This window comes from Triturus cristatus, chromosome 10 (assembly GCF_964204655.1).
Source record: "Triturus cristatus chromosome 10, aTriCri1.1, whole genome shotgun sequence".
In the NCBI taxonomy this organism is placed as follows: domain Eukaryota; kingdom Metazoa; phylum Chordata; class Amphibia; order Caudata; family Salamandridae; genus Triturus; species Triturus cristatus.
Genome location: NC_140593.1, coordinates 64956333 through 64977649, shown reverse-complemented (window position 1 = coordinate 64977649; position 21317 = coordinate 64956333). Strand labels below are relative to the sequence as shown.

The 21317-nt window shown below is 47.0% G+C and overlaps 1 protein-coding gene across 4 annotated transcripts in view; it reads left to right on the top strand.

Moving 5' to 3' along the window:
* The window catches only part of ANKRD28 (ankyrin repeat domain 28), a 783346-nt gene that overhangs the window by 498880 nt on the left and 263149 nt on the right, over positions 1-21317 (top strand). For all 4 annotated transcript variants that reach the window (XM_085630427.1, XM_085630426.1, XM_085630428.1 and 1 more), the window contains exon 8: positions 5764-5976. In XM_085630427.1, coding sequence (XP_085486553.1) covers positions 5764-5976 — 213 coding nt within the window. The remainder of the gene's footprint in view (positions 1-5763; positions 5977-21317) is intronic.

The following is a 21317-nucleotide window of genomic DNA, read 5'->3' as shown; positions in this document are numbered from 1 at the left end:
GAGATTGTAATTTCTTTAGTGTCGTTGGCGCACTCAAGCATGCGCACTTCTCCAGAAAGTGGGGAGCTAACCCCTTTCCTTCATTATTGAGCTCGTAGCCCAAAAACAACACTGTATATTCCGCGATGTGAGACTTCGCAAAATTGAATTTGTAGCCATAGTCAGCAAAACTCACTACAATATTGTCGACTCGAGACAGATGCGGCAACAGCTCGTCATCCGTGAGGTAGATATCGTCAACATAGGAGTATGCCTCGGGGTCTATTCTTTCTAAGAGGGAAACCACGCGAGCGGAAAAGACGCCAGGGCTATTTTTGTAGCCCATGGCTAATCTCGTAAACTGTTTTTGTTTACCGCCCGAAGTAAACGCTGTCCACTGGCTACTCAGTGTGGACAGGTTATGGCTAAAAAAGCCATTGGAAATGTCAAGTGTCGTTTTAAATCGTTTACGCACGAGACTGTCGACTAGAGCCGAGCTATGTGTATTTTGTACCGCGCAGGTCCGGCAATGGGAGTTTAGGTGCCGGTAATCCAAAACTAAACGGTACGAGCCGTCAGGCTTCGTCACAGTGAATAAAGGGTTATTCATAGGGGACACACATGTTTCAATTACACCCTGATATTCCAATTGTTCAAGGATCGCCGCGACGTGAGGTCTAGCCTCACGACGCATGGGATATTGGGGCTGAGGCTGGGGCATAGACCGCAATGGAATCTCATGGCAGGGGGACAACCGGTCCCAACCCACCTGAGTACGATATACCGCTGGCGCAAGCGCCAGCGCCCACTCACCAGCGTACATTTCAGCTTGGTCCTTAGGCACCGTGTGCGCAAAGGACGGGAGGATTTTCTCCTCCCCTCTAGGAGCTTCCAAAATGAAGGCCGGGGGCCAATCTGCCTCCGCTAGGAGGATATCATAGGTGGTGGTCAGATTATCCCAAAAAATCCCTTTTATAGTACGTTGTATGTCACCCTCTATTAATAAGACTATTTCATAAAGTCTATCAGGGGGAGCCACTCTGGTGTCAGCTGTTTCAACAGTAACCAATACATCAGTTGCTGTCGCCGCCAGAAATGGACGCAGAGCTTGACGGACTATGGTAATTTCCGCTGCGCTGTCTAGTAGCGTCAGCGCCCATGTCCGGTTCTGAAGCTGTGTCCGCACTATCTGAGGCATATGTTGCCGTCAGAGCCGCCACTTTCTTCTTCTGAAACGGGGGTCTTTGTCGAGCAAACTCGTCCTGCTTGCCTTTACCCTCAGTCTGTCGGGGTTGGTCACGCTGTTGTGGAGCACCCCGACCTTTGCCACCGCCTCCGCCACCAGACTGTGTAGCCGATGTTTCCTGTGAAGAACGAGGAGAACGCGGTTCAGAAACCTGAAATCTATCAGGAGACTTAATAGTAGCACGATCTCGCAGATCATAAGTGCGTTCACTACTTGACTGTACGGGAGAGGCATGCCGAGAGCCCTGTTTCTGCTGCTGCTTGCCCTGTTGTTTAAACGGCCACTTTTGTTTTGGAAAAAAGGGACGTTCATCCTTACCAGAAGTTCCTGCCTTACCCTGCTGCTTAGAATCGGGATTCTTGATCACAGGCTTAACTCCTAAAGAGCTACGACCCAAATCACGATATGCTTCTGCGATTATTTTAGCAAATTCCTGCGGCTTGTCCTCTTCAGCAACCTTCTTCAGTTCATTACGAACCTGAAAGTGCAACGCATCACCCTTAAGGTTTCCCATTATCATGGTAGCCACCAGGCCAAAATCTCCGAGGAGCCGCATCCCCAATTCTATCGCAGACTCCGCTCCATGGTCCTCTTGAACCTGTTTAATGATGGAGGGCAGCTGTAACATAGACGGAGTGCCGAAGCACTGCGCGTACGTCGCAGCAAAAATCTTACCCCAGGATACACAGTCATCTATATGGGGAACTAAGTCTTTAGGCAAACTAATGGTGAGGATCCTGTGTTTTTCCACAGGAGTTGTATGCGGATAAACCGCCTCTATTTGGTCAAATTTTTCAGCAAGCCAAAAAGGATAATCATCCCTTGTGAGGGGGCGCTTGCCCACAACAGAATTGACCATAACAGGACTAATGACCACCGCGTGACGATCACTAGGTTGTCCCGCACTAACAGGCGCCCCCGCCTGTACAGTGCGCGACACATACTGCACTAACGCCCTATATACTGTTATAAGGGCAGTGTGTAGTACACGCAATTCATCCACCGTCACCGTGAGGTAACGGGGATGAGGCGTAAATCCGGCTAGTACCGGCCAAGTGGCCCCCGCAATTGATAAAGGGCCCATTCTCGGCGGTATAACCACATGGGGGAGGGCGCCATTAAACCAAATCTGATGTTGCCAAGCAGATATTGGTATCTCCTGTGTCCTATAAGGCGCATAGGCGGCAGGCACGGCAGTGGCAGTGTAAGAATGAAATGTATTATCACCACTGACTGCCGGAATCGTCACCCAAGAGTAGAACAACTCAAAGGGGTGAGCCGCATCGGCTCCCACCACAAAGATGACGTCCATGCCCGCGTCCGGCACCCCATACTGCGTCAAGTGACGTTTCAGGGCCGCACGGCTATGCGCCGCAATATTAATTGCCATAAGGACAAGCTACACTTCAAGTATTCAGTAGCACAAGGGTTCAATAACCTTTTTAATAATCAAGCTTGAAGGAACCTATATCAATAGAACTAGGTAGGTTTGAAATCCGTCAGACTTGTTATCCGGAAACAAGAATGAGGGTGCTGTGGACTAAATGTAAGCACTACTAAGGCGTTTCAACTCATAGACCAAACGTTAGGTGCGCCATGTTGCAGGGATTCTGCTGATACACAGAACTATGCGAAGAACCCCAGGACCTCAGTGAATTGTGGTGTACCAGAAACTCACCTCAGAACCCAGAACCCAGTATCCGGCTAGCATAAGTGTCCCATTCGTTATCCGAGATTTAGCTCGGCGGTCCCAATGTGTAGACAACCCAGAACAAGCGACTCAGTACATACTCAGGAATGGTGGGAATCGGAAATACCTGTTCGTATATTATTCTCACATCAGTCCACAACAATAATCAACAGAGACACGTTGTAAATAAAAGGGGTTTATTTTTATAGACCACGTGTCCTAAGATGCAGTACTTTGGCTAATACAAGCAGACAAATGATTAATATCAAAACCAGCAACATAGTTACAATACCATAGAATATAAAAGGGGTGATCATATTATAATGACAGTGGATACTACCACCTTCCCTTTACTAAGAAGCTAATATTATTATTATGCTAATAGAAGGTCTCTTAGGCTTGAATAGGGGACCCCATACCTCAAAGATCAGCTTAGTGAAATCACATCACAGGAGCATCAGGAGACTTCTCGCAGGAAGGCTCGTCTTCGGTCTGAATAATAAACATGATGTCTGTGATACTAAAAGCACTAATTTTCAGGCATTTGCAGCTGCGCGTGTGTTATGGCTAAATAGTGGGCCGATCAACCTAGAGTGAAAAACATGCATTGTGTAATACCCCAGACTGTTTGTCACACCATGTACAGACCAAGGTCGCTGCGCAGAGCTTGGGATAGTAACAACAGATCGCGCTTGTGTGAAGCAAGTCTCGAGTCAACAGTCTGTTTTAAGAAATAACATGTAAACGCAGTGCCGTGTGCAAAAGCAAAAAGATGGCTTTCTAACATCTAACGTGGTTATGCTAACTTAACAATGCCTGTACGTATTCAGAGAGAACTCACTACAGGATGTTGTCTGTAACTTCCACTAATGTTGCTTCAGTGCTGTGTTTCGGGCGAAATCCAGACTGTGATTGATCTAGACAGTGGGTGGATTCAATAACCTCGGATAGATGTTTGTTAATATGTTTTTCGAGACGTTTACTGTTAAGGGAAAGCAAAGAAATGGGTCGGTAGTTGATGTCCTCTCGTGACAGCCTCAGGTTTTTCCTTATAGGAACAACCTGGGCTGCCTTCCACTCAGCTGTGAGGACACCTTCATCCAAGGATCTATTAAGGATAGAACAAATAGGACTAGCTAGAGTAGTAGACAAAGTGGCTGCGTTTTTTGCCGGTATAGGGTCTAAAGGCGAGCCTGATTTAGTGCTCTTTAAAAGATCGGCTACTTCTAAATTGGTACAGGCAGGGAAGGTGTCTAGGGTTTGTAAGGTCGCCTTAACGGGAGTTAGTTTTATGAGCGGACTAGAGCAGGGAGCAGTAGTTGAGGTGTTTTTTTTTTATATATATTTTTTCAATTTTCTGAACTAGATAATTTGCAATATTATCAGAGAACTTGTGAGGGGGCAGTATCGGTATTGCATGCTTTGGGGTTAGTAAATGTGTTTAATATTTGGTAAAGCGTGAGGGAGGAATTTTTGGCATTATCAATCTGGGTGGCGATTATATAGTTTTCGAGCGAGCTTCAGATTTTTATGATAGGCTGCCAAAGTTTTCCTGAATTGATCTTTATCAGCTTAATTATGTGAGAGGCGCCAGGTACGTTCTAGCTTTCTGCATCGACATTTTTCTGTTTTCAGAACTGGTGAGTACCACGGGGCCTGCGCACGTTTGAGGGGGTTTAATTGTGATTTGGAAGGAGCTAAATGATCAATGGCTGCCATAAGGTTGGTATTCAAGGATGCTAATTGTTCCTCTATACCATCAGATTCTTCATAGCAGGGGGGGGATGAAGGAATCCTGTAAGGACTGAGGTGTGATTTTGTGCCACTGCCTAAATTCTCTGGTGGGTCTGGTTTTAAAACCTCCCAATTCTTGATTACCGTGAACCGAGAAATCCACCAAATGATGATCTGACCACTCGAGAGGGGTCGTTGTATTATAGAGGATGTTCGGGGAATTGGTTAAAATAATGTCAAGCATATGCCCAGCCTGATGTGTCGAATCAGTGTTTATTTTCCTTAAATTTAGAGAAGCTAAGTCGGTTAACAAGGAGAAAGTGTCCTTGTTGTCAAGGTTTTCTCCCTGAACGTTAAAGTCTCCAAGTAGTAGGAAATTATTGGTAGAAATCACATGAGGAGAAATCATTTCCAGTAGACGACATGAAAAGTTGGATAAGGGCCCCGGAGGTCGATAGACCAAGGCACCATTCCAGCATAATTGTGGATGTATGTCTGCTCTGAAAATTAATATCTCCATCATGTCAGTACAATGTTGTTCAATAATTGCTACTTTAATAGGGTCCTTGAATATGATTGCCAGTCCTCCGCCTGTCCTGAGAGGCCTGTCTTGTTTCTGGATGTTGTGATGAAAACCTCTGTTGCGGAGTGCCATTTCAGCTCCAAGCAACAGTTCCTCCCAGTTTGGCACCGGAAAGAGAGTTGGACCAAAACACCAATGTACTTATTCTGTGTTGGTCCCCATTTTGCCAGAGCCTCCAGGACTCAAACGCCCCATCGGTGAGGTCAGGAAACACTTATGACATCCTACACCTCCATACTGAGGCAGCTTACAGGTGTGCCCCATTCAGTATGTCTGCTCTCTGGCAGTCCAAAAATAATTATATTGTTAGTCTGTCTGCAGTATGTCAGTGTATGCAGACTCTTGAGGTATTTTTGGTGGAATTTTTTAGATAATTGAACATTTGTGTTGCATCTGACCCACCCTTCATGATTTCTTCACTTCATTGTCAAACAGCTTCTCTTTCACAATGCTACTGTGCTCTGACTAACCTTTACAAGACCTCACTGTAATAGGTTTACCAATTTTTATTTTTAATTTTTGTATGGACAGATGAATGAACCAAACGCCTATGGAAACACCCCCCTGCATGTTGCCTGCTACAACGGACAGGATGTTGTGGTGAATGAACTCATAGACTCTGGTGCTAATGTCAATCAGGTCAACGAGAAGGGCTTCACTCCTCTGCACTTTGCTGCAGCCTCAACTCATGGTGCACTGTGTCTTGAGCTTCTGGTTTGCAATGGAGCCGATGTGAATATCAAGGTAAGAAGCCCCAGGCCATGTCTGGCCAACCATGTTGGGTTTGTTAAAGCTCAAACAATGCTCTTTTAGTTTCTTCCTCTATTTATGTTGATGTGAAAAAGTTAAATCTGTGTACAGCGAGCCCTCCATTCCTGAACATGAAGAGCCTTCCTGGTAAAAGGGCCTTGCCTGTTGCACACCCTGCCTTGCCCGTAGCACACCCTACCTTACCTGTGGCTCAGTGTCCCCTCTGTGCAGAGAGCCTTGCGTGTCTTTTGAGCACCTTACTTTGTGTGCTTTTATTTCTTGGCCTTTTCTAACATAGTGTTAACAGTTTAGTGTTGGCGAAACCACGTGTTGGCCCTTTGATTTTGGGCACTTTGAGAACTTCAAGTCCCCACCCTGTGCATACTGTGGCTTTTTTCAATTGTGTATTGAAGATTGATTGGACTGTAGGTGCCTCCTAAGGACTGGGTTTCTATTTTGTCGATGTAGATCTGTTGCTGCCATTATCATTGGCTGATGCAGTGGACCTCAGCTGCCTTCTTGCTGGTGTAACAAGTTATCGTTGTTCATCCTGCTGCTGCTTTACGCTGTTCATGTTGTGCTGTTTGTGCGCCATTGTACTGCATGTGTTCCCTTGATCGGCCCTCTGAAGAGTGACTGGCCAGTTTAGCTATTGTGTAATATGCTGAAGAGTATGACGTTGCCTGAGTAAACCTTCCTGGGGTTTGTGGGTGAACTGCGAGCATTGTAAGATAACCTTTTGGAAAAGCTTTCCTGCTCCTTCGGTTTAAAGTTGGAGCCGCACGTGTCCCCGCTGGGGCATCTGATAACAGAGGACAGGGTTGGGCCTGCTCCTTCGGTTTAAAGTTGGAGCTGCACGTGTCCCCGCTGGGGCATCTGATAACAGAGGACAAGGTTGGGCCCTTAAAACCCCCAAGCCTGAGCTGGACAAGTAACTTGGAGTGCCCAGCTTGCCCGGTGGTCCTGCAGCTTGCCCGGTGGTCCTGCAGCTTGCCCGGTGGTCCTGCAGCTTGCCCGGTGGTCCTGCAGCTTGCCCGGTGGTCCTGCAGCTTGCCCGGTGGTCCCGCAGCTTGCCCGGTGGTCCCGCAGCTTGCCCGGTGGTCCCGCAGCTTGCCCGGTGGTCCCGCAGCTTGCCCGGTGGTCCCGCAGCTTGCCCGGTGGTCCCGCAGCTTGCCCGGTGGTCCCGCAGCTTGCCCGGTGGTCCCGCAGCTTGCCCGGTGGTCCCGCAGCTTGCCCGGTGGTCCCGCAGCTTGCCCGGTGGTCCCGCAGCTTGCCCGGTGGTCCCGCAGCTTGCCCGGTGGTCCCGCAGCTTGCCCGGTGGTCCCGCAGCTTGCCCGGTGGTCCCGCAGCTTGCCCGGTGGTCCCGCAGCTTGCCCGGTGGTCCCGCAGCTTGCCCGGTGGTCCCGCAGCTTGCCCGGTGGTCCCGCAGCTTGCCCGGTGGTCCCGCAGCTTGCCCGGTGGTCCCGCAGCTTGCCCGGTGGTCCCGCAGCTTGCCCGGTGGTCCCGCAGCTTGCCCGGTGGTCCCGCAGCTTGCCCGGTGGTCCCGCAGCTTGCCCGGTGGTCCCGCAGCTTGGAAACTGGGACTGGGTGAGAGGAAAGGAGTGGACAAGACACAGCAAATTTAGGATTAAACTATTTGATGGAGTGGTCTTATATGTGCTAGTAGTATCTCGCGTTGTCATGCAGTGGTGCAATGTGGCTAGCTGGCTGTAGGCAACCGTGCTAGAGGTTTGGTAGCGAGAAAGTATCAGAAGTGGGATGACATTTTACACAACGGCCGAGGGTTTGAACCCATGGTACACTGTCGCGTTACACTAGGGCAAGCCTAAGACAACTAATGGAAAGCTGGAGACTGACTTCCTTCACGTCTTTGACCTCTTGTTACCTCTTCAGCTGCAGAGTGCCTGGTGTGTAACTTTGGGTGTGGAAGGACAGGAAGTAGAGGAGCTGCTGGGAGGACAAAAAGGGTAGGGTATGAGACTGAGTCTTCCTCTGGGTGCTGAAGCTTAATCCTAGAACTTGCCTAGAGTAGTGTTGAAGACCTTACCCTAGGTTAGCAAACTGCCTGCACCTGCATTCCATTCTGTGCTTGTTGCTAAGTTAGGGCTGCAGCTCGTGTTTGTGATGTGTTCAGTAAGATACAGGGCACAGAAGCCTGCCTGTTTCACACTCGGACTTTTGGGCTACATCAAGTAATATGCCTGCAGGATCTTGTACTAGCCAGCATTCAGCACAATACTGGGATAGACCAGATTAGTAATACATTGCAGCCCTGTGCATGAAGCTTTGACATAGCAAGTAGCTTGCATAAGGATAGGTACACAGTAAGTGGGCGGAAGTGGGCCTTCAGAGGCTCTTGTACAGCACACGCAGAGCAGCTTATTGGCAGATAGCCGATTTCAGACTTGGATTTGGCCTCTCAAGAGCCTTGAGTTTATTCCCCCGTAAAATCCATAAACAGAGGTTCCCTCTAGTGGATTTTTTAAATTTTGTGTTGTCTTAATTATTTACTAAATTGGTGTTTTTAAATGCTTTACATCCCTGTCTTTGAAGTTAAGCCTGCCTGCTCGCAGCCAAGCTACCAATGGTTGAGCATGGGAATAATTTTCTAAGACCTATGCTGAGTCCTATCATGTGTTGGTGGCCTTATTGCCAGTGGCAGACCTACATTTGCCCCTACCGATAATCCACTTTCCAACAGGCCTCATTTCCATCATCGGACTTTGCCACAGAACAAGAGGGACTGAAGGGTGAAGAAATGGGTAGAACAGGGACAGAGGAAGAAAGCAGCGATTAAAAGTAGCCTGCAGTATTGAAATAAAGGTACAGGGAGTGTAATGTTGTGGATGAAAGGGGTGAGGTAGATACAGGACTAGTTAGCCTTCATCTTTAACAAGCCCATGGCGTGAGAGGAAATCTTTGTGCCCCAGCACTTATTCTTGTACAAATTAAATACTGCATGTAAGACACAGGCTGAACTGAAGAGCCTACACTGTCAGCTTGTACATCCAGATGGCATGTTCTGCGTGCCTCTGCAGTGTACCAGCTTTGTTTTTATTATTTATCTAGTACGATTGTTCAAAGGCCTCCTGTCTCTGGAGCCCGATTTAAAAGAGAGCTATATCCTGCAGTAATGGATGGAGTTACAAGAACCATATTTTACAATTTCTCCACATATATGGAGCCTCGACATGGTGATGTTAATATCCACTTAATTACTCGGTATAAAAATATCTTGGATAATTATAACAGAATAATAAATATCAGGAGACAAAAATCACTGTTAGCTAAAGTGGAATAGGAGAAACAGTCCATAATATAAAAGCATGAGTTTATGGGACAGGGAAGACTTGGGACAATGCCAGTAGATCTCGCCTTTTGGAGCTACTGCCATAGCCAGTTCTGTCTGCCGATGCTGTGCGGCTCTGGCCAAAAGGAAAACAAAGGTGCCATGATGGAGTCTCAGGCTGCATCATTTTGTAGGCACGCGCACACGTGTTGTTGACACAGGTGCGAACATGCAACAGTATTCGTGTGCGTGCCCATGAAATGGTGCTGGCACCATTGTGTTTAATTTACTTATGCAAGATGGAGCAGTAAATTAAAAAAACAAGCATTGGCATAGCCAATAGGTCTCGCCTTTGGTACCTTATAAGTGTTTAGTTATCCAGCACAATATCCTTGGTGCAACAACATCAACTGTTGCATGGCTAAACACTTATAAGGTCCCAAAGGCGAGACCTCTTGGTTTTGCCAATGCTTGTTTTTTTACCTCTGGCGCAGTAGGTGCCAAATTCCTGCCCATCCTGATGCCATGAATATGAAATGAGTGACCATATAAAATGAGAAAATGGGATGCCCTCAAAACATAGTGCAGTCACACCGGTGTGAACTGTAAAAATAACGCGAACTATCAACGTAAGCGGTTTCTGTATACGACAGATACACACCTTAGTGCAGCCAGACTGGCTTACAACCCGGTCTGAAGATTGGTGTACAAGAAAACAAAGCACGAATAACGAAGTGCGTGCCTGAACAGGAGCACATGTGATATGCACCAAAACCAATCCGCAAAATGTACAGTTTTGGAAGCACTACTTTTGGTGAGAATTTTTTGTGTGTAAAATCTGAACTAGTTAAACTCGAGCGAGAACTTGCAGGCTGAACAAATCATACTGACAGATGTTTTGTTAGCATGTCTTGTCTGTAATCCTACCACCAAGTGTAACATACTTTGTAACAGCAGCATTCTTATGTTAAAAACTAAAGACTTCCGAAAAAGGTAAACATGACAGTAGAATTTGAAAACAAAACTTAAATCCTTCACTCTGCTCTACTTATCTTAGTGAGCAAGAAGAGTGCATTTATCGCCAACTCACTTCAGCACATTCGGACAGCACGCACGCATTTTAATACTTTCTACCAAAGACTTGAAGGACACGAGATAGCGAGATGGAACAAGAGGCAGAGGAGAGAGTGCAACACGGGCGGCTCGATGTTTGTAGGGTGAGGTTCCTAGAGGTTCCTGTTCCCAGCTGTGGGCACAACATTTAAAGCCATATACACAAACTATAGTCCCTAGATACGTTATCCTGAAGAGACCCCATAACCAGAGTGGGTCGAAACGTCGTCGACATTACAAAGAGAGGGCGAGAAAGATTAATCATATTACTGGAAGCTCCTCTCTGATATTCACCTTTTAGGCTAAGATCACTTCACTGGGACTCACTTTTTCACCCCCTTTCACTATATGTGCCTGTAGTATAATAATAAATGTAAATGTTGTATCTGATGAATAAGAAATTAATCTTATTTACTTTGGCTGAAGTAAAAAAAGATCTTCTTTCTGGGCTTCAACTGTATATTATATTAGAATTATTAGATTTGGTAATCAATTGTTGCCGTGATTCAAAATATTCTAGGTTATTTTGACTTAACCAATTGAGAGTAAACTCTGCTTGTTCTATTGATAATGGTTTATAAAATGAGTTCCTTGTCAACATTGTTTCTTAAAGTTAAACAAGAAGCGCAAGTAAAAAGTGAGTGGCCGGGAGAGAAGCGTGCGCTGGGGAGAGCAGTCTGCTAATTTTCAAAGCACATACTCGTGCTTGTGGCGCGCCGCTGCGCACTCCCGCAAGGTGTATGCCGCCACAAGCACGAGTATGTGCTTTGAAAAAGAGCTGCACGACGGCTAACTATCTCATATGCAGCGCATGTGTGCTGTGTAGGCGAGACCTAAAAATACATTTTACTAGCTCAAAAGCTCTTTAATTGAAAGATTATTTATTAAGACCACAGCTAGGATCAGCAATATAAAACAGTATAAACCCATCCATGACTTAAGTCCATTACTACACATAGATAAAATATTTAAAACCGTTTCAAGAAAAAACATAACTTGCATATTCATTTGAGGAAGACCATATTGAAATCGTCTATTCATCGGTTCTTGGTAACCTAAAATTAAAATATAAAGGAAGTAAATAGCAGTGGTGTACTGAGCAATGATTTCCATTGAGTTTGGTAACAAACATTTGATATTCAGCACCAGGATACCCTTTTGGATGAACTTGGGCTTTACAAATGCACGTTATGTTTGTTATGTTACTGCTGAGACTGCAGGACAGGCATAAAATGCAGGTCTTGAATCTTAGACCCATCCATGGCACAGTTCGCCCAAACCTGTCTTAAATGTAGAATTAGACCAAAGACTTTTGTAGGCATTGAGTGTTAACATCCCTAGGCTGAGTGATTGTATCGCTTGCCTAACATCATGATCTAAAGTGAGGAATAAACATTTCTGCTTTTGTGTATCATTTAAAGTCTTTGGCAATGATTTGTATAGCTTGAATTCACACAATGTCGTTCACAAGCTTGTTTAAAAATGTGGAGAAAGCTTAGAGGTCATGCACCAATTTGCTCCTTTGCATTCCAAAAAGACATTAAATATTAGAAAAAAAGGACCATAAGTGTCTGAGGAAGAAATCAGAGATAGGAAAAGCAGCAAGAATAGAAGACAGGGGTGGGGGGGATAAGAATAAAAGTAAATCCCGGTGGGGAGAGAAGAAATAAGCAGGACAGGAATGCAAGCAACATGTAGCGGGAATGGGGAGAAGCACAAGTGGGAGAGGACAATGTGTGGAGGTGTCCTGGTTAGACTTGCGGCCCATGTGTCACCACAGTCGTGCACTGATGGCAATGAACCACACAGTATGATCATATGGGCAAAGACCCAAGCGTTCTACAAACCCTTTATTATATAGCTGTGGCCAGAGGATGTAGAAACTGTACAATTGTGGCAGTGAGCTACCACAGAAGAGTCCGGATGGCTCACTACATCCCTTTCCAACTTAGCATAGAAACACTATTCTTGGACCTGGCTCACAAAGTCCTTGAACCTTTGGTTCGGCCGGGGGTTTGGCCTGAGACCATACCATGGATGATGGGACGTTCTGGCCTCTCTTCTGTGTTCTGGTCACTAAGCGTCGATACCATTTCTCTCTCCAGCGCTGGTTATCTTTGGGGTACTTCGCTGAAGGTTTGGTCATGAGGACTCTCATCCTTAGGCGGGGCATCAACCTCGGTGGTTTCTTCTTCTGACTCTAGCTGAGCCGGCTTCTTCACATTCTGGAACTACAAAATGTTCCTACTGACAAGTCTCTCCACTCTTTCGGGCTGTTGTGGTGCCATCCACGCTGAGCATTGTCCACACTCAAGGTTCAAAAGGAGTTCTGAACTTCCATCCTTGTCTTTGGTCCCTGATGAGCACATTGTTGCTGAGCGTTACTTGCCATAGGGTCGCTCTCCTCTTCAGGCTTGCTCCTTCATTAGTCTGTGTATGCCATGCCTGGGTAGCGATCATGTCTCTTCTTGGCCCATTTAGTATTACAGACCAAGGGAGTCCGTGGCCTTCCTCTATATTCATTTAAGAGCCTTTGAAGGCTGACTTTGGGTTGATCCCTTCAACTGTGGCAATCCTGGGAGACTTGTTCAGGGTCCGCATGAGACGTTCAACCTCCCCATTTGCTTACAGCCATTGGGGCATGATACAACAATGTCTGATTCCCAGGCATTCAAGTAGATCTTTCAACTCTGGTCCTTGAAACCGTGTCCCATTTTCTGTTTTAATTTCTTCTGGTAGGGCCGCCACAAGGAAAACTTTCTCCAGCACTGGCGTTACCTTAGGGAACGTGGTGGATTCAATCACTTTGACTACTGGGCATTTGAAATAGCTGTCCATGAGGACCAAGGTTATTCAACCATCTGGGAAGCTCCCGAAGTCCATGCTCACCTTGGACCATGGGGTGGTGCAGGGTTCTTTAGTGATAATTGGTGCTGGAGCTTCAGGGCAGCTAGTAAGGTGGCATTGGAGGCGTTGTTGAAGTCATCCACCACAGCCTCTAGATTTGGGAACTACACTTTCTTGTGCATCCGCGGCGTTATCTTTGATGTTCCCTGATGCCCCCAAAGGGCTAATGTTGCTATTTGGTCATGTAGACTTTCAGGGATCACCAACTTTCAGTCTGGCAATATGAGGCCCTATTGGGTGGCACTGAGTTCATCCCGAACCCTCCACATTTGGGTGAGTCTTTATCCAGGCTATGCCAACTATTGGCATCGCATAGGAAGTTATGCCACAAGCTTAGCTGTAGAGCTTCTTTCACCTTTGTTAGCGCTGCATCACCAGCAGTAGTTTCCTCGATTTCACCTAGACTCAAGGCTCTCGTGCAAGCCCCTTTGGACACCATATGGATTTACTCCTCTGTCGGCCTTGCCTCTTCTGTGTCTCCTGCAGCTTGGGGTGGGAGACGTGAAAGGAAGTCTGCCAAGTTTTTGGACCATTGTCGATGAACCTCTTCAAAGCAGTGATGCTGTAACTGGAGGGCCCAGCATTCAATGCGATGGATGAGGTTCTCTGCCTCTGAACAGTGGGACTAGTAACTGGTAGTCTGTGACTATCCTGAATGGTCTCCCACAGAGGTATAGGTGAAAATGGCTGCATGCCCATTTGATAGCTAGGGTTTCTCTTTCAATTTGGGCATACCTTGCTTCAGTTGGCATGAATGCTTTGCTGGCAAATGCTAGCAGCACCCATCTCCCGTTACTACCTCCTGGGTGAGTATAGCTCCCAGTCCTACTGGACTTGCATTGACGAGCAGCTCAGTTCTCTTCTTCTGCTCAAAGTTCGCCATTGTTGTTTTGCTTAGGAGGGCTGCCTTTACCTTCTGGAAGGCTTCTTCCTTGCCCAGGCCCCACACCCAAGAGGTGTCTACCATTGTTAGGTTCCTCAAGGCTTCAGCGATGGTCACTGAGTTGGGTATAAATTATCCACAATATGTGATCATGCCTAGGAAGCTATGCACTACTGAGGCATTGGTCGGTGCTGGAGCCTTTTTGATGGCTTGTGAATTCCTGGGGTTGGCCTGCACTCCTCTCTGAGTGAAGACTTATCCAAAGAACTCTGTTGAAGTTTGGAAGGGGAGCTTTTTTCTTTCTGAAGGTTGATATGGCATTCTCCCAGGCACTTCAGAGTGGCTCACAGGTGCCTGTGATGTTCCTTTGTGGTTGCAGAATAAATTAGAATGTCATAGCTCACATTCATGATGCCTTGCAGCTCTGATGGTGTCTCTTATGGCATCCTGGAACACTTCCGCTGCTGAGGAGATGCCGAAATTCAATGTTTTGTATCTGGGTAAACCAAGGTGTGTTGGAAAACCTTATGTACTGGCTTTACTCAGATGGTTGCAGTTGGTGGTAACCTGCGTTGAGATAACATTTTGAGAACCACCTGGCTCCGTTTAGATCGGCGCTAATATCTTCCATTGTGTGCTTGATGTGCTGCTCCCTTTTTATGGCCTTATTTGGGAGGCGCATTTCAATGCACACTCACTTTGCCATGCTGTTTTGGCTTTTAGCTAAAACCATGGGGGACACAGGGTGTTTGGTCCAGCTACTTTTTCGATTACGCCTATGCTTTCGAGCTGGTCCAGTTCTTGCTCAACCAATGGCTTCAGGTGGAACGAGACATGGCGATGGCAGAGTGCTATAGGCTTGACTGACCTATCGATGTGTAGTTTGACGGGCGGGCCTCCCTGGCATCCCAGGCCACTCAATAGTTTGGGAAGTTGGCTTAAGAGTTTGTCGACTTGGTAGGCTGACATTTCGGGCGGATGACACTAGCCCTAAATCCTCTGCGGTGTATCTTCCTAGTAAGGTGTCTGCTTCTCTGTCAACCACTTTAAATGTTGCCAGAATCTCTTGATCATTGGATCTTATGCATACAGTCATGCATCCTTCGAGGGGCAGCGGGGACTGACCTCCATATGTGAATATTTTGGTGTGGGACGTGTATAATGTAGGCTTTGGCCTGCGGCATCCATATTTCTGTATGTCAATCACTTTTACTGACGCCCCTGTGCCGATGAGGGCCTTGACCTCTGATTCAGCAATATCTACTAGACATATGGGCTATAGCCTCCAATGTCTTTTCAGATCCCCTGTAAATGAGATGAGTAGGACTTCCTCTTTGTTCTCCAACTGCGAGTGTTCTAGCCAGTGCCTGCTCTGCTGCGGTTGCCCTGGTAGCTCCTTGATGCTCTGGGTCAGTTGGAGACAGCTGCCACGCAGCTCTTGTTGGGATCCTTCTCTCGTGGGTACTTCTTCCCTTTTGACCACCTTGACACACCGTTGCATGGTGGTTGATCTTACTGCAGTTTAAACAGGTGCATCCTTGGGCTGGACAGGCCTCTTGTGGGTGTTCATCACGGCCACAGTATTTGCAGTTTGTTCTGGTCAGCGGGGGAGCTGGCACTCTGGGTCCGTTTGTCTTCCCTCGTTTGTACACTGCATCAGCGTGTTCTAGCTTCACGTTGGCGGCCTTTTCTGGTGTCTGAGTTATTGCAATGTTCATTTCAGTGGCCCTGGCCGCGCACAGGTCATGAGATCTAGACATTATGAGGATATCCTCTAAGCTAGTGTTCAGTTGTCTCCGGATTAGACATCGATGTGTCTTATCTCTTTCAGCAGGTCATCCGCCGTGCACGTACTGGCTAATTCATGGAGTGATGCATAAAAAGCATGTATGATCTCACCCGCTCTCTGGCGAGCTCGGTGAAGTTTAAATCATTCGAAATCTGGATTTATTTGCGCGTCACTATGCGTGTTGAGGGCCCTCACCACTGCTTCTTAGTGGCTCGCTGCGCCAGTGTTGGGGAGGTGCTCAGTTAACTTCTAGATTTCTTTCCCTGTGTAGTGCAGCAACAGGCAGTGTTTGACTGCTCCATCAGTTCTCAGGTGGAAATTAAATAGTTGTCCAGCCCTCCCCACCCCTGTTTTGCATCGAGGTGCAGCCCTAGCAGGGCCAACTAGCTCACTGAAAGGTTGCAACACACCTTCCAGTGCATGCTGTTGAGTAATTTGCTCTGGTCGCAGCCCTTGTGTGGACTGTGTTGGCATAGTCTTCCATTGCCTTGTCAGCAAACTGCATGGGCTCCCCACTCCCTCAGGGTCCATGGGTCTTGAAGATACATGCACTGAGTCTTGAGTGCACGTCATAGCACTTTTTCGGTCTTGCCTAGCGTTTCAGCGTGCATGCGGTGCTCGCTCTGCGAGACATATTGTGAGAGGAGATTTCAGAAGGGGGCTTGAAGTCCCGCCCCTCAATTTCATTGGATGGTGTCATCGTTTATGGTAAACGGTGGCCTCCGATTGAAAATGAGGCTTCTTTGTTACCGCCCTTTCTCCTTTTGGGATGGCCCATCGGACTGGATTGTTTGCTTCATGGCTGTCGTGAAGCAATTTCTTATCTAAAGGAGGCGTGTTATATAAACAAGCCGTGAAGCAAAGGATCCAGTCCGGATGGGTGATCCCAAAAGAAGACAGGGCGGTTAACAAAGAAGCACTGTTAATTTACAATTATATAAACGACAAGTGTGCACTTATGTGACTCAACAAGTATGTTGAGCTCAGGACAAATGTTACTGGTTTGTTTCTGTTCTGTCTTTGGGTGAGAGGAGAGTTAAGAATGGGCTGTACCTTTTTGTATCACAACATTTTTGGAAAGTAAAGCAATGACGTCGTGCCTGACTTCAACACGGCTGCTGAGGTTAACGCTATTCTCTTCACTTACGTAGTGAACAAAACATTCAGCCAGAGGGGCAAGCTCATCTCGGCGCATGCATGATCGCCTCCGTACGTCCCCTCAGTACATGCGCGCTGCCTGTTCTACCATGAGTGCGCCGCCGCCCCAGTCCAGAGCACACCCCCCGCGGCCCGAATGTTGAGTCGAAATCCCGTCGTTTGTTCCGGGCCACGGTGGCCCAGCCATAAAGGGGCAGCGACTCACCAGGACTCTGGGCTGAGAAGCAGACCGTGGAACCAGAAAGTCGGAGCTCAGCCTGCGGGGAAGGTAAGTGGCCATGGTCATAAAGCGATGACAGGAAGGTTGGGAGGGGCTGCAACAGGGAATGAGGGTATAACGACAAGATGTTGAGGAGGGGCAGAGAAGACGCAAGCTAACTGGGGTGGAGGTGCAAGGAAGAAGCAAACGTGGGCATCAGGCAAAGTGAGTAGAGACAACACTTCATCCGGACGAGGAGACATAAGGGGCAGAGCCGGGTAGGACTGAACCAATGGCCTGATTGTCAGGTGGCAACAGTAGGAGGGAAAAACTGATGACATAAGCTGGGGAGTGCACAGTGAGGCGAAGGAGGTAGTAATAGGCTGGGAGGTGTTAATAATAATGGGTGAGGGAGAAGTAACGATTTGGGGGAACAAGTATCGGTAACCACGTGGAAAGGATGCCAAAATAGGGAAGAGGGTCTATGAGGAAAGTATGGTACAACATCAGCGATTTACTAAAACGATGTGGGCCAGGGGCAGAGTGTTCTAATAGGTACAGGTGTGGGAAAGGAGGGTGAAGGTATAACCAGATTGCAGCAGTCTTGAGAGTAGTATAAATAAATTGGTAACAAACATGAAAAATGAAGTAGAGGCAAGGGCAAAAGGAGCGCATGATGCCATGAAAGATGGGAAGGAGCACACAACAAGGTTTTTAGGGGGGCAGTAGTGGGGTTGGTAGGGCAATCTGCACTATAGTTGTAGTACCTAGATTAGGCATAGGTCCTGGGAGTGGTTAGGGCACTTGTTTTGGGAAGCATTCATAAAGCTTGAGGCGTGACAACACACGGGGTCTGTAGGACGGGTGTGCAGATGAGATGTAAGTTGTTGGGAATTAGGTGGATGGTTTGATATAATTGTTAGATTGATAATGACAGTTAAATGCAACAGCCGTTAGAAGGAAGTGGCCACTAGCAGCATACAGAACTGAGGGGTTTGGGGCATCAGTTGTTGGGCTGATATCAACATAGTTTGAATCCAGGTGCAGGAAACTCGTTATCCACGGTGCGATTGGTGCAGTATGATGTGCTAAATGGAAGCCATAGACTTATGCTGTTGTTGGCATTAGTGAGACAGCAGCCATCATTTGCTTAGGAAGTAGTGGTCGTTGGGCTGCGGTGGGTGTTGATGTGCAGCACTTGTTGTGCTCTGGCAGACCGTGTGAACAGCTGCCACTGCCCTGATATGGGTGAAAATAAAGTGTGAATGAGGGTAACCATCATGGGTCTGGAAAAGGAGGTTATTGGTGTAATCTGTTAGGTGTCACCTCAGCTATTTGGGTTGTGTAGCGTTCCCCTGGTTGGATTGAGAGCCAATACAAGTTGGTGCAGGTATATAGCAGTCGTTGCCATCATTAGTCAGTCATCAGTTACGTTATCATCTATACTTTTTCTAAAGGTCTCTGATCTTCGCTGCCCTTCTTTCCCCCAATACTGGCTCTTTTATGTATTTATTTTTCCTACTGTTTGAGTTGCACCGACTCTTCCATACAGGTAGACCCTAGTGCCAGAAAGATAAAGGGTCATTCTGATCAGTTTTGGGTTTGTTTGTTCATCTAATTCATTGGCTGTTCTTCCATAGTTCAGTTCGGTGAAAAGGGTTGTAGCGGTTTGCTGAAGCTTATATTTGTTTCCTGGCATATTTCTTTGCGGTGTGTGCGCCAGACTAAGGCTGCAAGCTGGAAGGGGTTCTGGATGCTTTGTATGGTGCGTGTGGGGAGCACGGGGGGGGGGGGGTCTGTGAAGTGCGGCAGGGCTGCGGAGTCCAGGGTCTGCCCTCCTCCGCCTGGAAGTTTGCCGTTGCCTGTCTGCTGTGCAGTTGAGGGCTTGCTCATACTACTTGCTTTGTTTTTGGTTTGTCTCGCTGAGTACATGGTGCGGACTTGGCTCCAATCCGCCCCTTTCTTGACGGCCTTGGGGCACTGTGCAGAGTAAGGCACTGCTCTCGTGAAGCAACTGCTCTGGGTAAGGTAGTGCTGTCCTTCCAAAGCCCTCTGTTCTCCGTGAGCCTTGACCTGGTGTTTCTCAGTGAATTGGGAATGAATGTCTCCAGTCAGCCTACCATGAGGCATGGCCACTAGAAGCTAGCGTTCAGAGAACGGAGGGGCTGGGGTAAAAATCTGTGTCCTGGGATCAGGAAATCCTCGCCTATTGTATTGGATGTTGTCTGGTTTTTTAAACCTTCCGAGTAATCAGTAATCATTATCAGTAATCATTGGGCTCCCGTGGAACCTTGCAGAGGACGGTGTCTCGTCCCCTCGCGGTCTGGTGGCATTGTCTATTGTCCAGCTTTACTCCGTGTCTGACCTTTAGGGCTGGATTGCTCTTTCTGTATGAATAGAAGGTGTTAACTGTGATGGTCACTAATCGGAGCAGCACGCAAGGGGGTAGTTGAGCCGTCCACGCTACTGCTGCAAACAATGAGGAGTTCATCCTAGAACTGGGAGAAAGTGTGCAAGAACCCTGGTAGGGCTGCGAAGGCGCGGAACGAGCTTTGTCTGCCGTGTGCCTGGATTACTACCTTTGATAGATGTTTAGTGACCTTCACTGTGTCCTCTGCACTCTTAGTTCGAGAACAAGCTTGCATATGTTTTTCACCAGAACGATAGTTACTTGATTATAAATGTTGGTACACAGCCCCACAAAAAGAAAAGCTGTTAACTTTAATAGGCTGTGATGCTGCATTTAGGATCATCGGAATTGTCTCATCTAGAACTTTGAGAGTTCCGTTTCCTCTCTGTATGCTGATATGCAGCACGTGCTGGCCCTTGTATTTCACATTGATTTTGAGACTCTTCTGATTGGCTCTTGTGTTATTATTCCAGTGGCCTTACCTCATGTCTCAGCTTCGCTCCGGCTACCTTTAATATTTATAGTCGTAACTTGTTTGTTATATAATGTTTATCTTACCTACCTTCACGATACTCAAATCTCCTGACCTCAAAGATTGAAGGGCTGAAGCTGATGAGATCAGTTACCTGTGCTCCAAAGTGGCATACTTGCATGTGCTGGTCTGCGTGTTTCGTCAGGGCTCCTCTGATGACCTGTTTTCAGCTGTGATTTCCAGGTTGGGCGGACAGCCTTTGGAGACTGCATCATTTGTTGTGATTTTATGCCCCCTCCCCCCGGTACTTTTGTGCCGCCCAGTTGCTGCTTTTGCCCCAGAGATCTACATATGCCAGGGTGACTTCAAGAGATCTGGTTTCTCTATGCTGATCTAGGACGTTTATACGTTGACGGTGCTGATGCACCTTGTTAGGACTGGCTTAGACACAGCTTTGTCAGTTGCCAGCCTCGCTTGAAAAAAGAAAATTAAAATGTATATACATGGGCTTTGGGTCACATTTTACCTCCGTACATTGCATATTAAATGGGGTAATGAGTTAGTTAACCTCAACCATTGGTTCTCTACACTGTGGGTAATGGCATTTGCATGCTCACCTGTGCACGTCTTGCTGCTGGGTCAATGCCATTTTTATTTCAATTTCTCTTTCATCATTTTGTTTAGGTTTCCTTGTGTGTTTTAACTATATTTTCCGTGTAAACTACAGCGGTTCAGGTTTTTACCAGTGTGCAAAAAAGAGATTCCAAAGAAAGTAGTCCGGCCAACTGGGCTTTATTCAGAGATTGGCACTGCCATGGGAGTGGACCTTTTTGAGTAGTGAAAAGGTGAATACATTAACTCCGCCCCCCTCTTGTTTCAAATTTAGAAAAATGTACTACCAAAAATGATGCAGTGACTCTTTATTGCCAGTGCCCTCTTACTTCATTAGTTACCTGCCCCATTGAAATAACAAGCTCGGTGGGATCACCGCAGATCCTGTGCAATTGACCAGATTTTTACGCTGATTCAAGTGAAATTGTCCCAGTAAAATGAGAAATGGCTTGTGGAATTAGGTACAGAATTACTGATTCCACCTGTATTTCCTAATTTTTCAA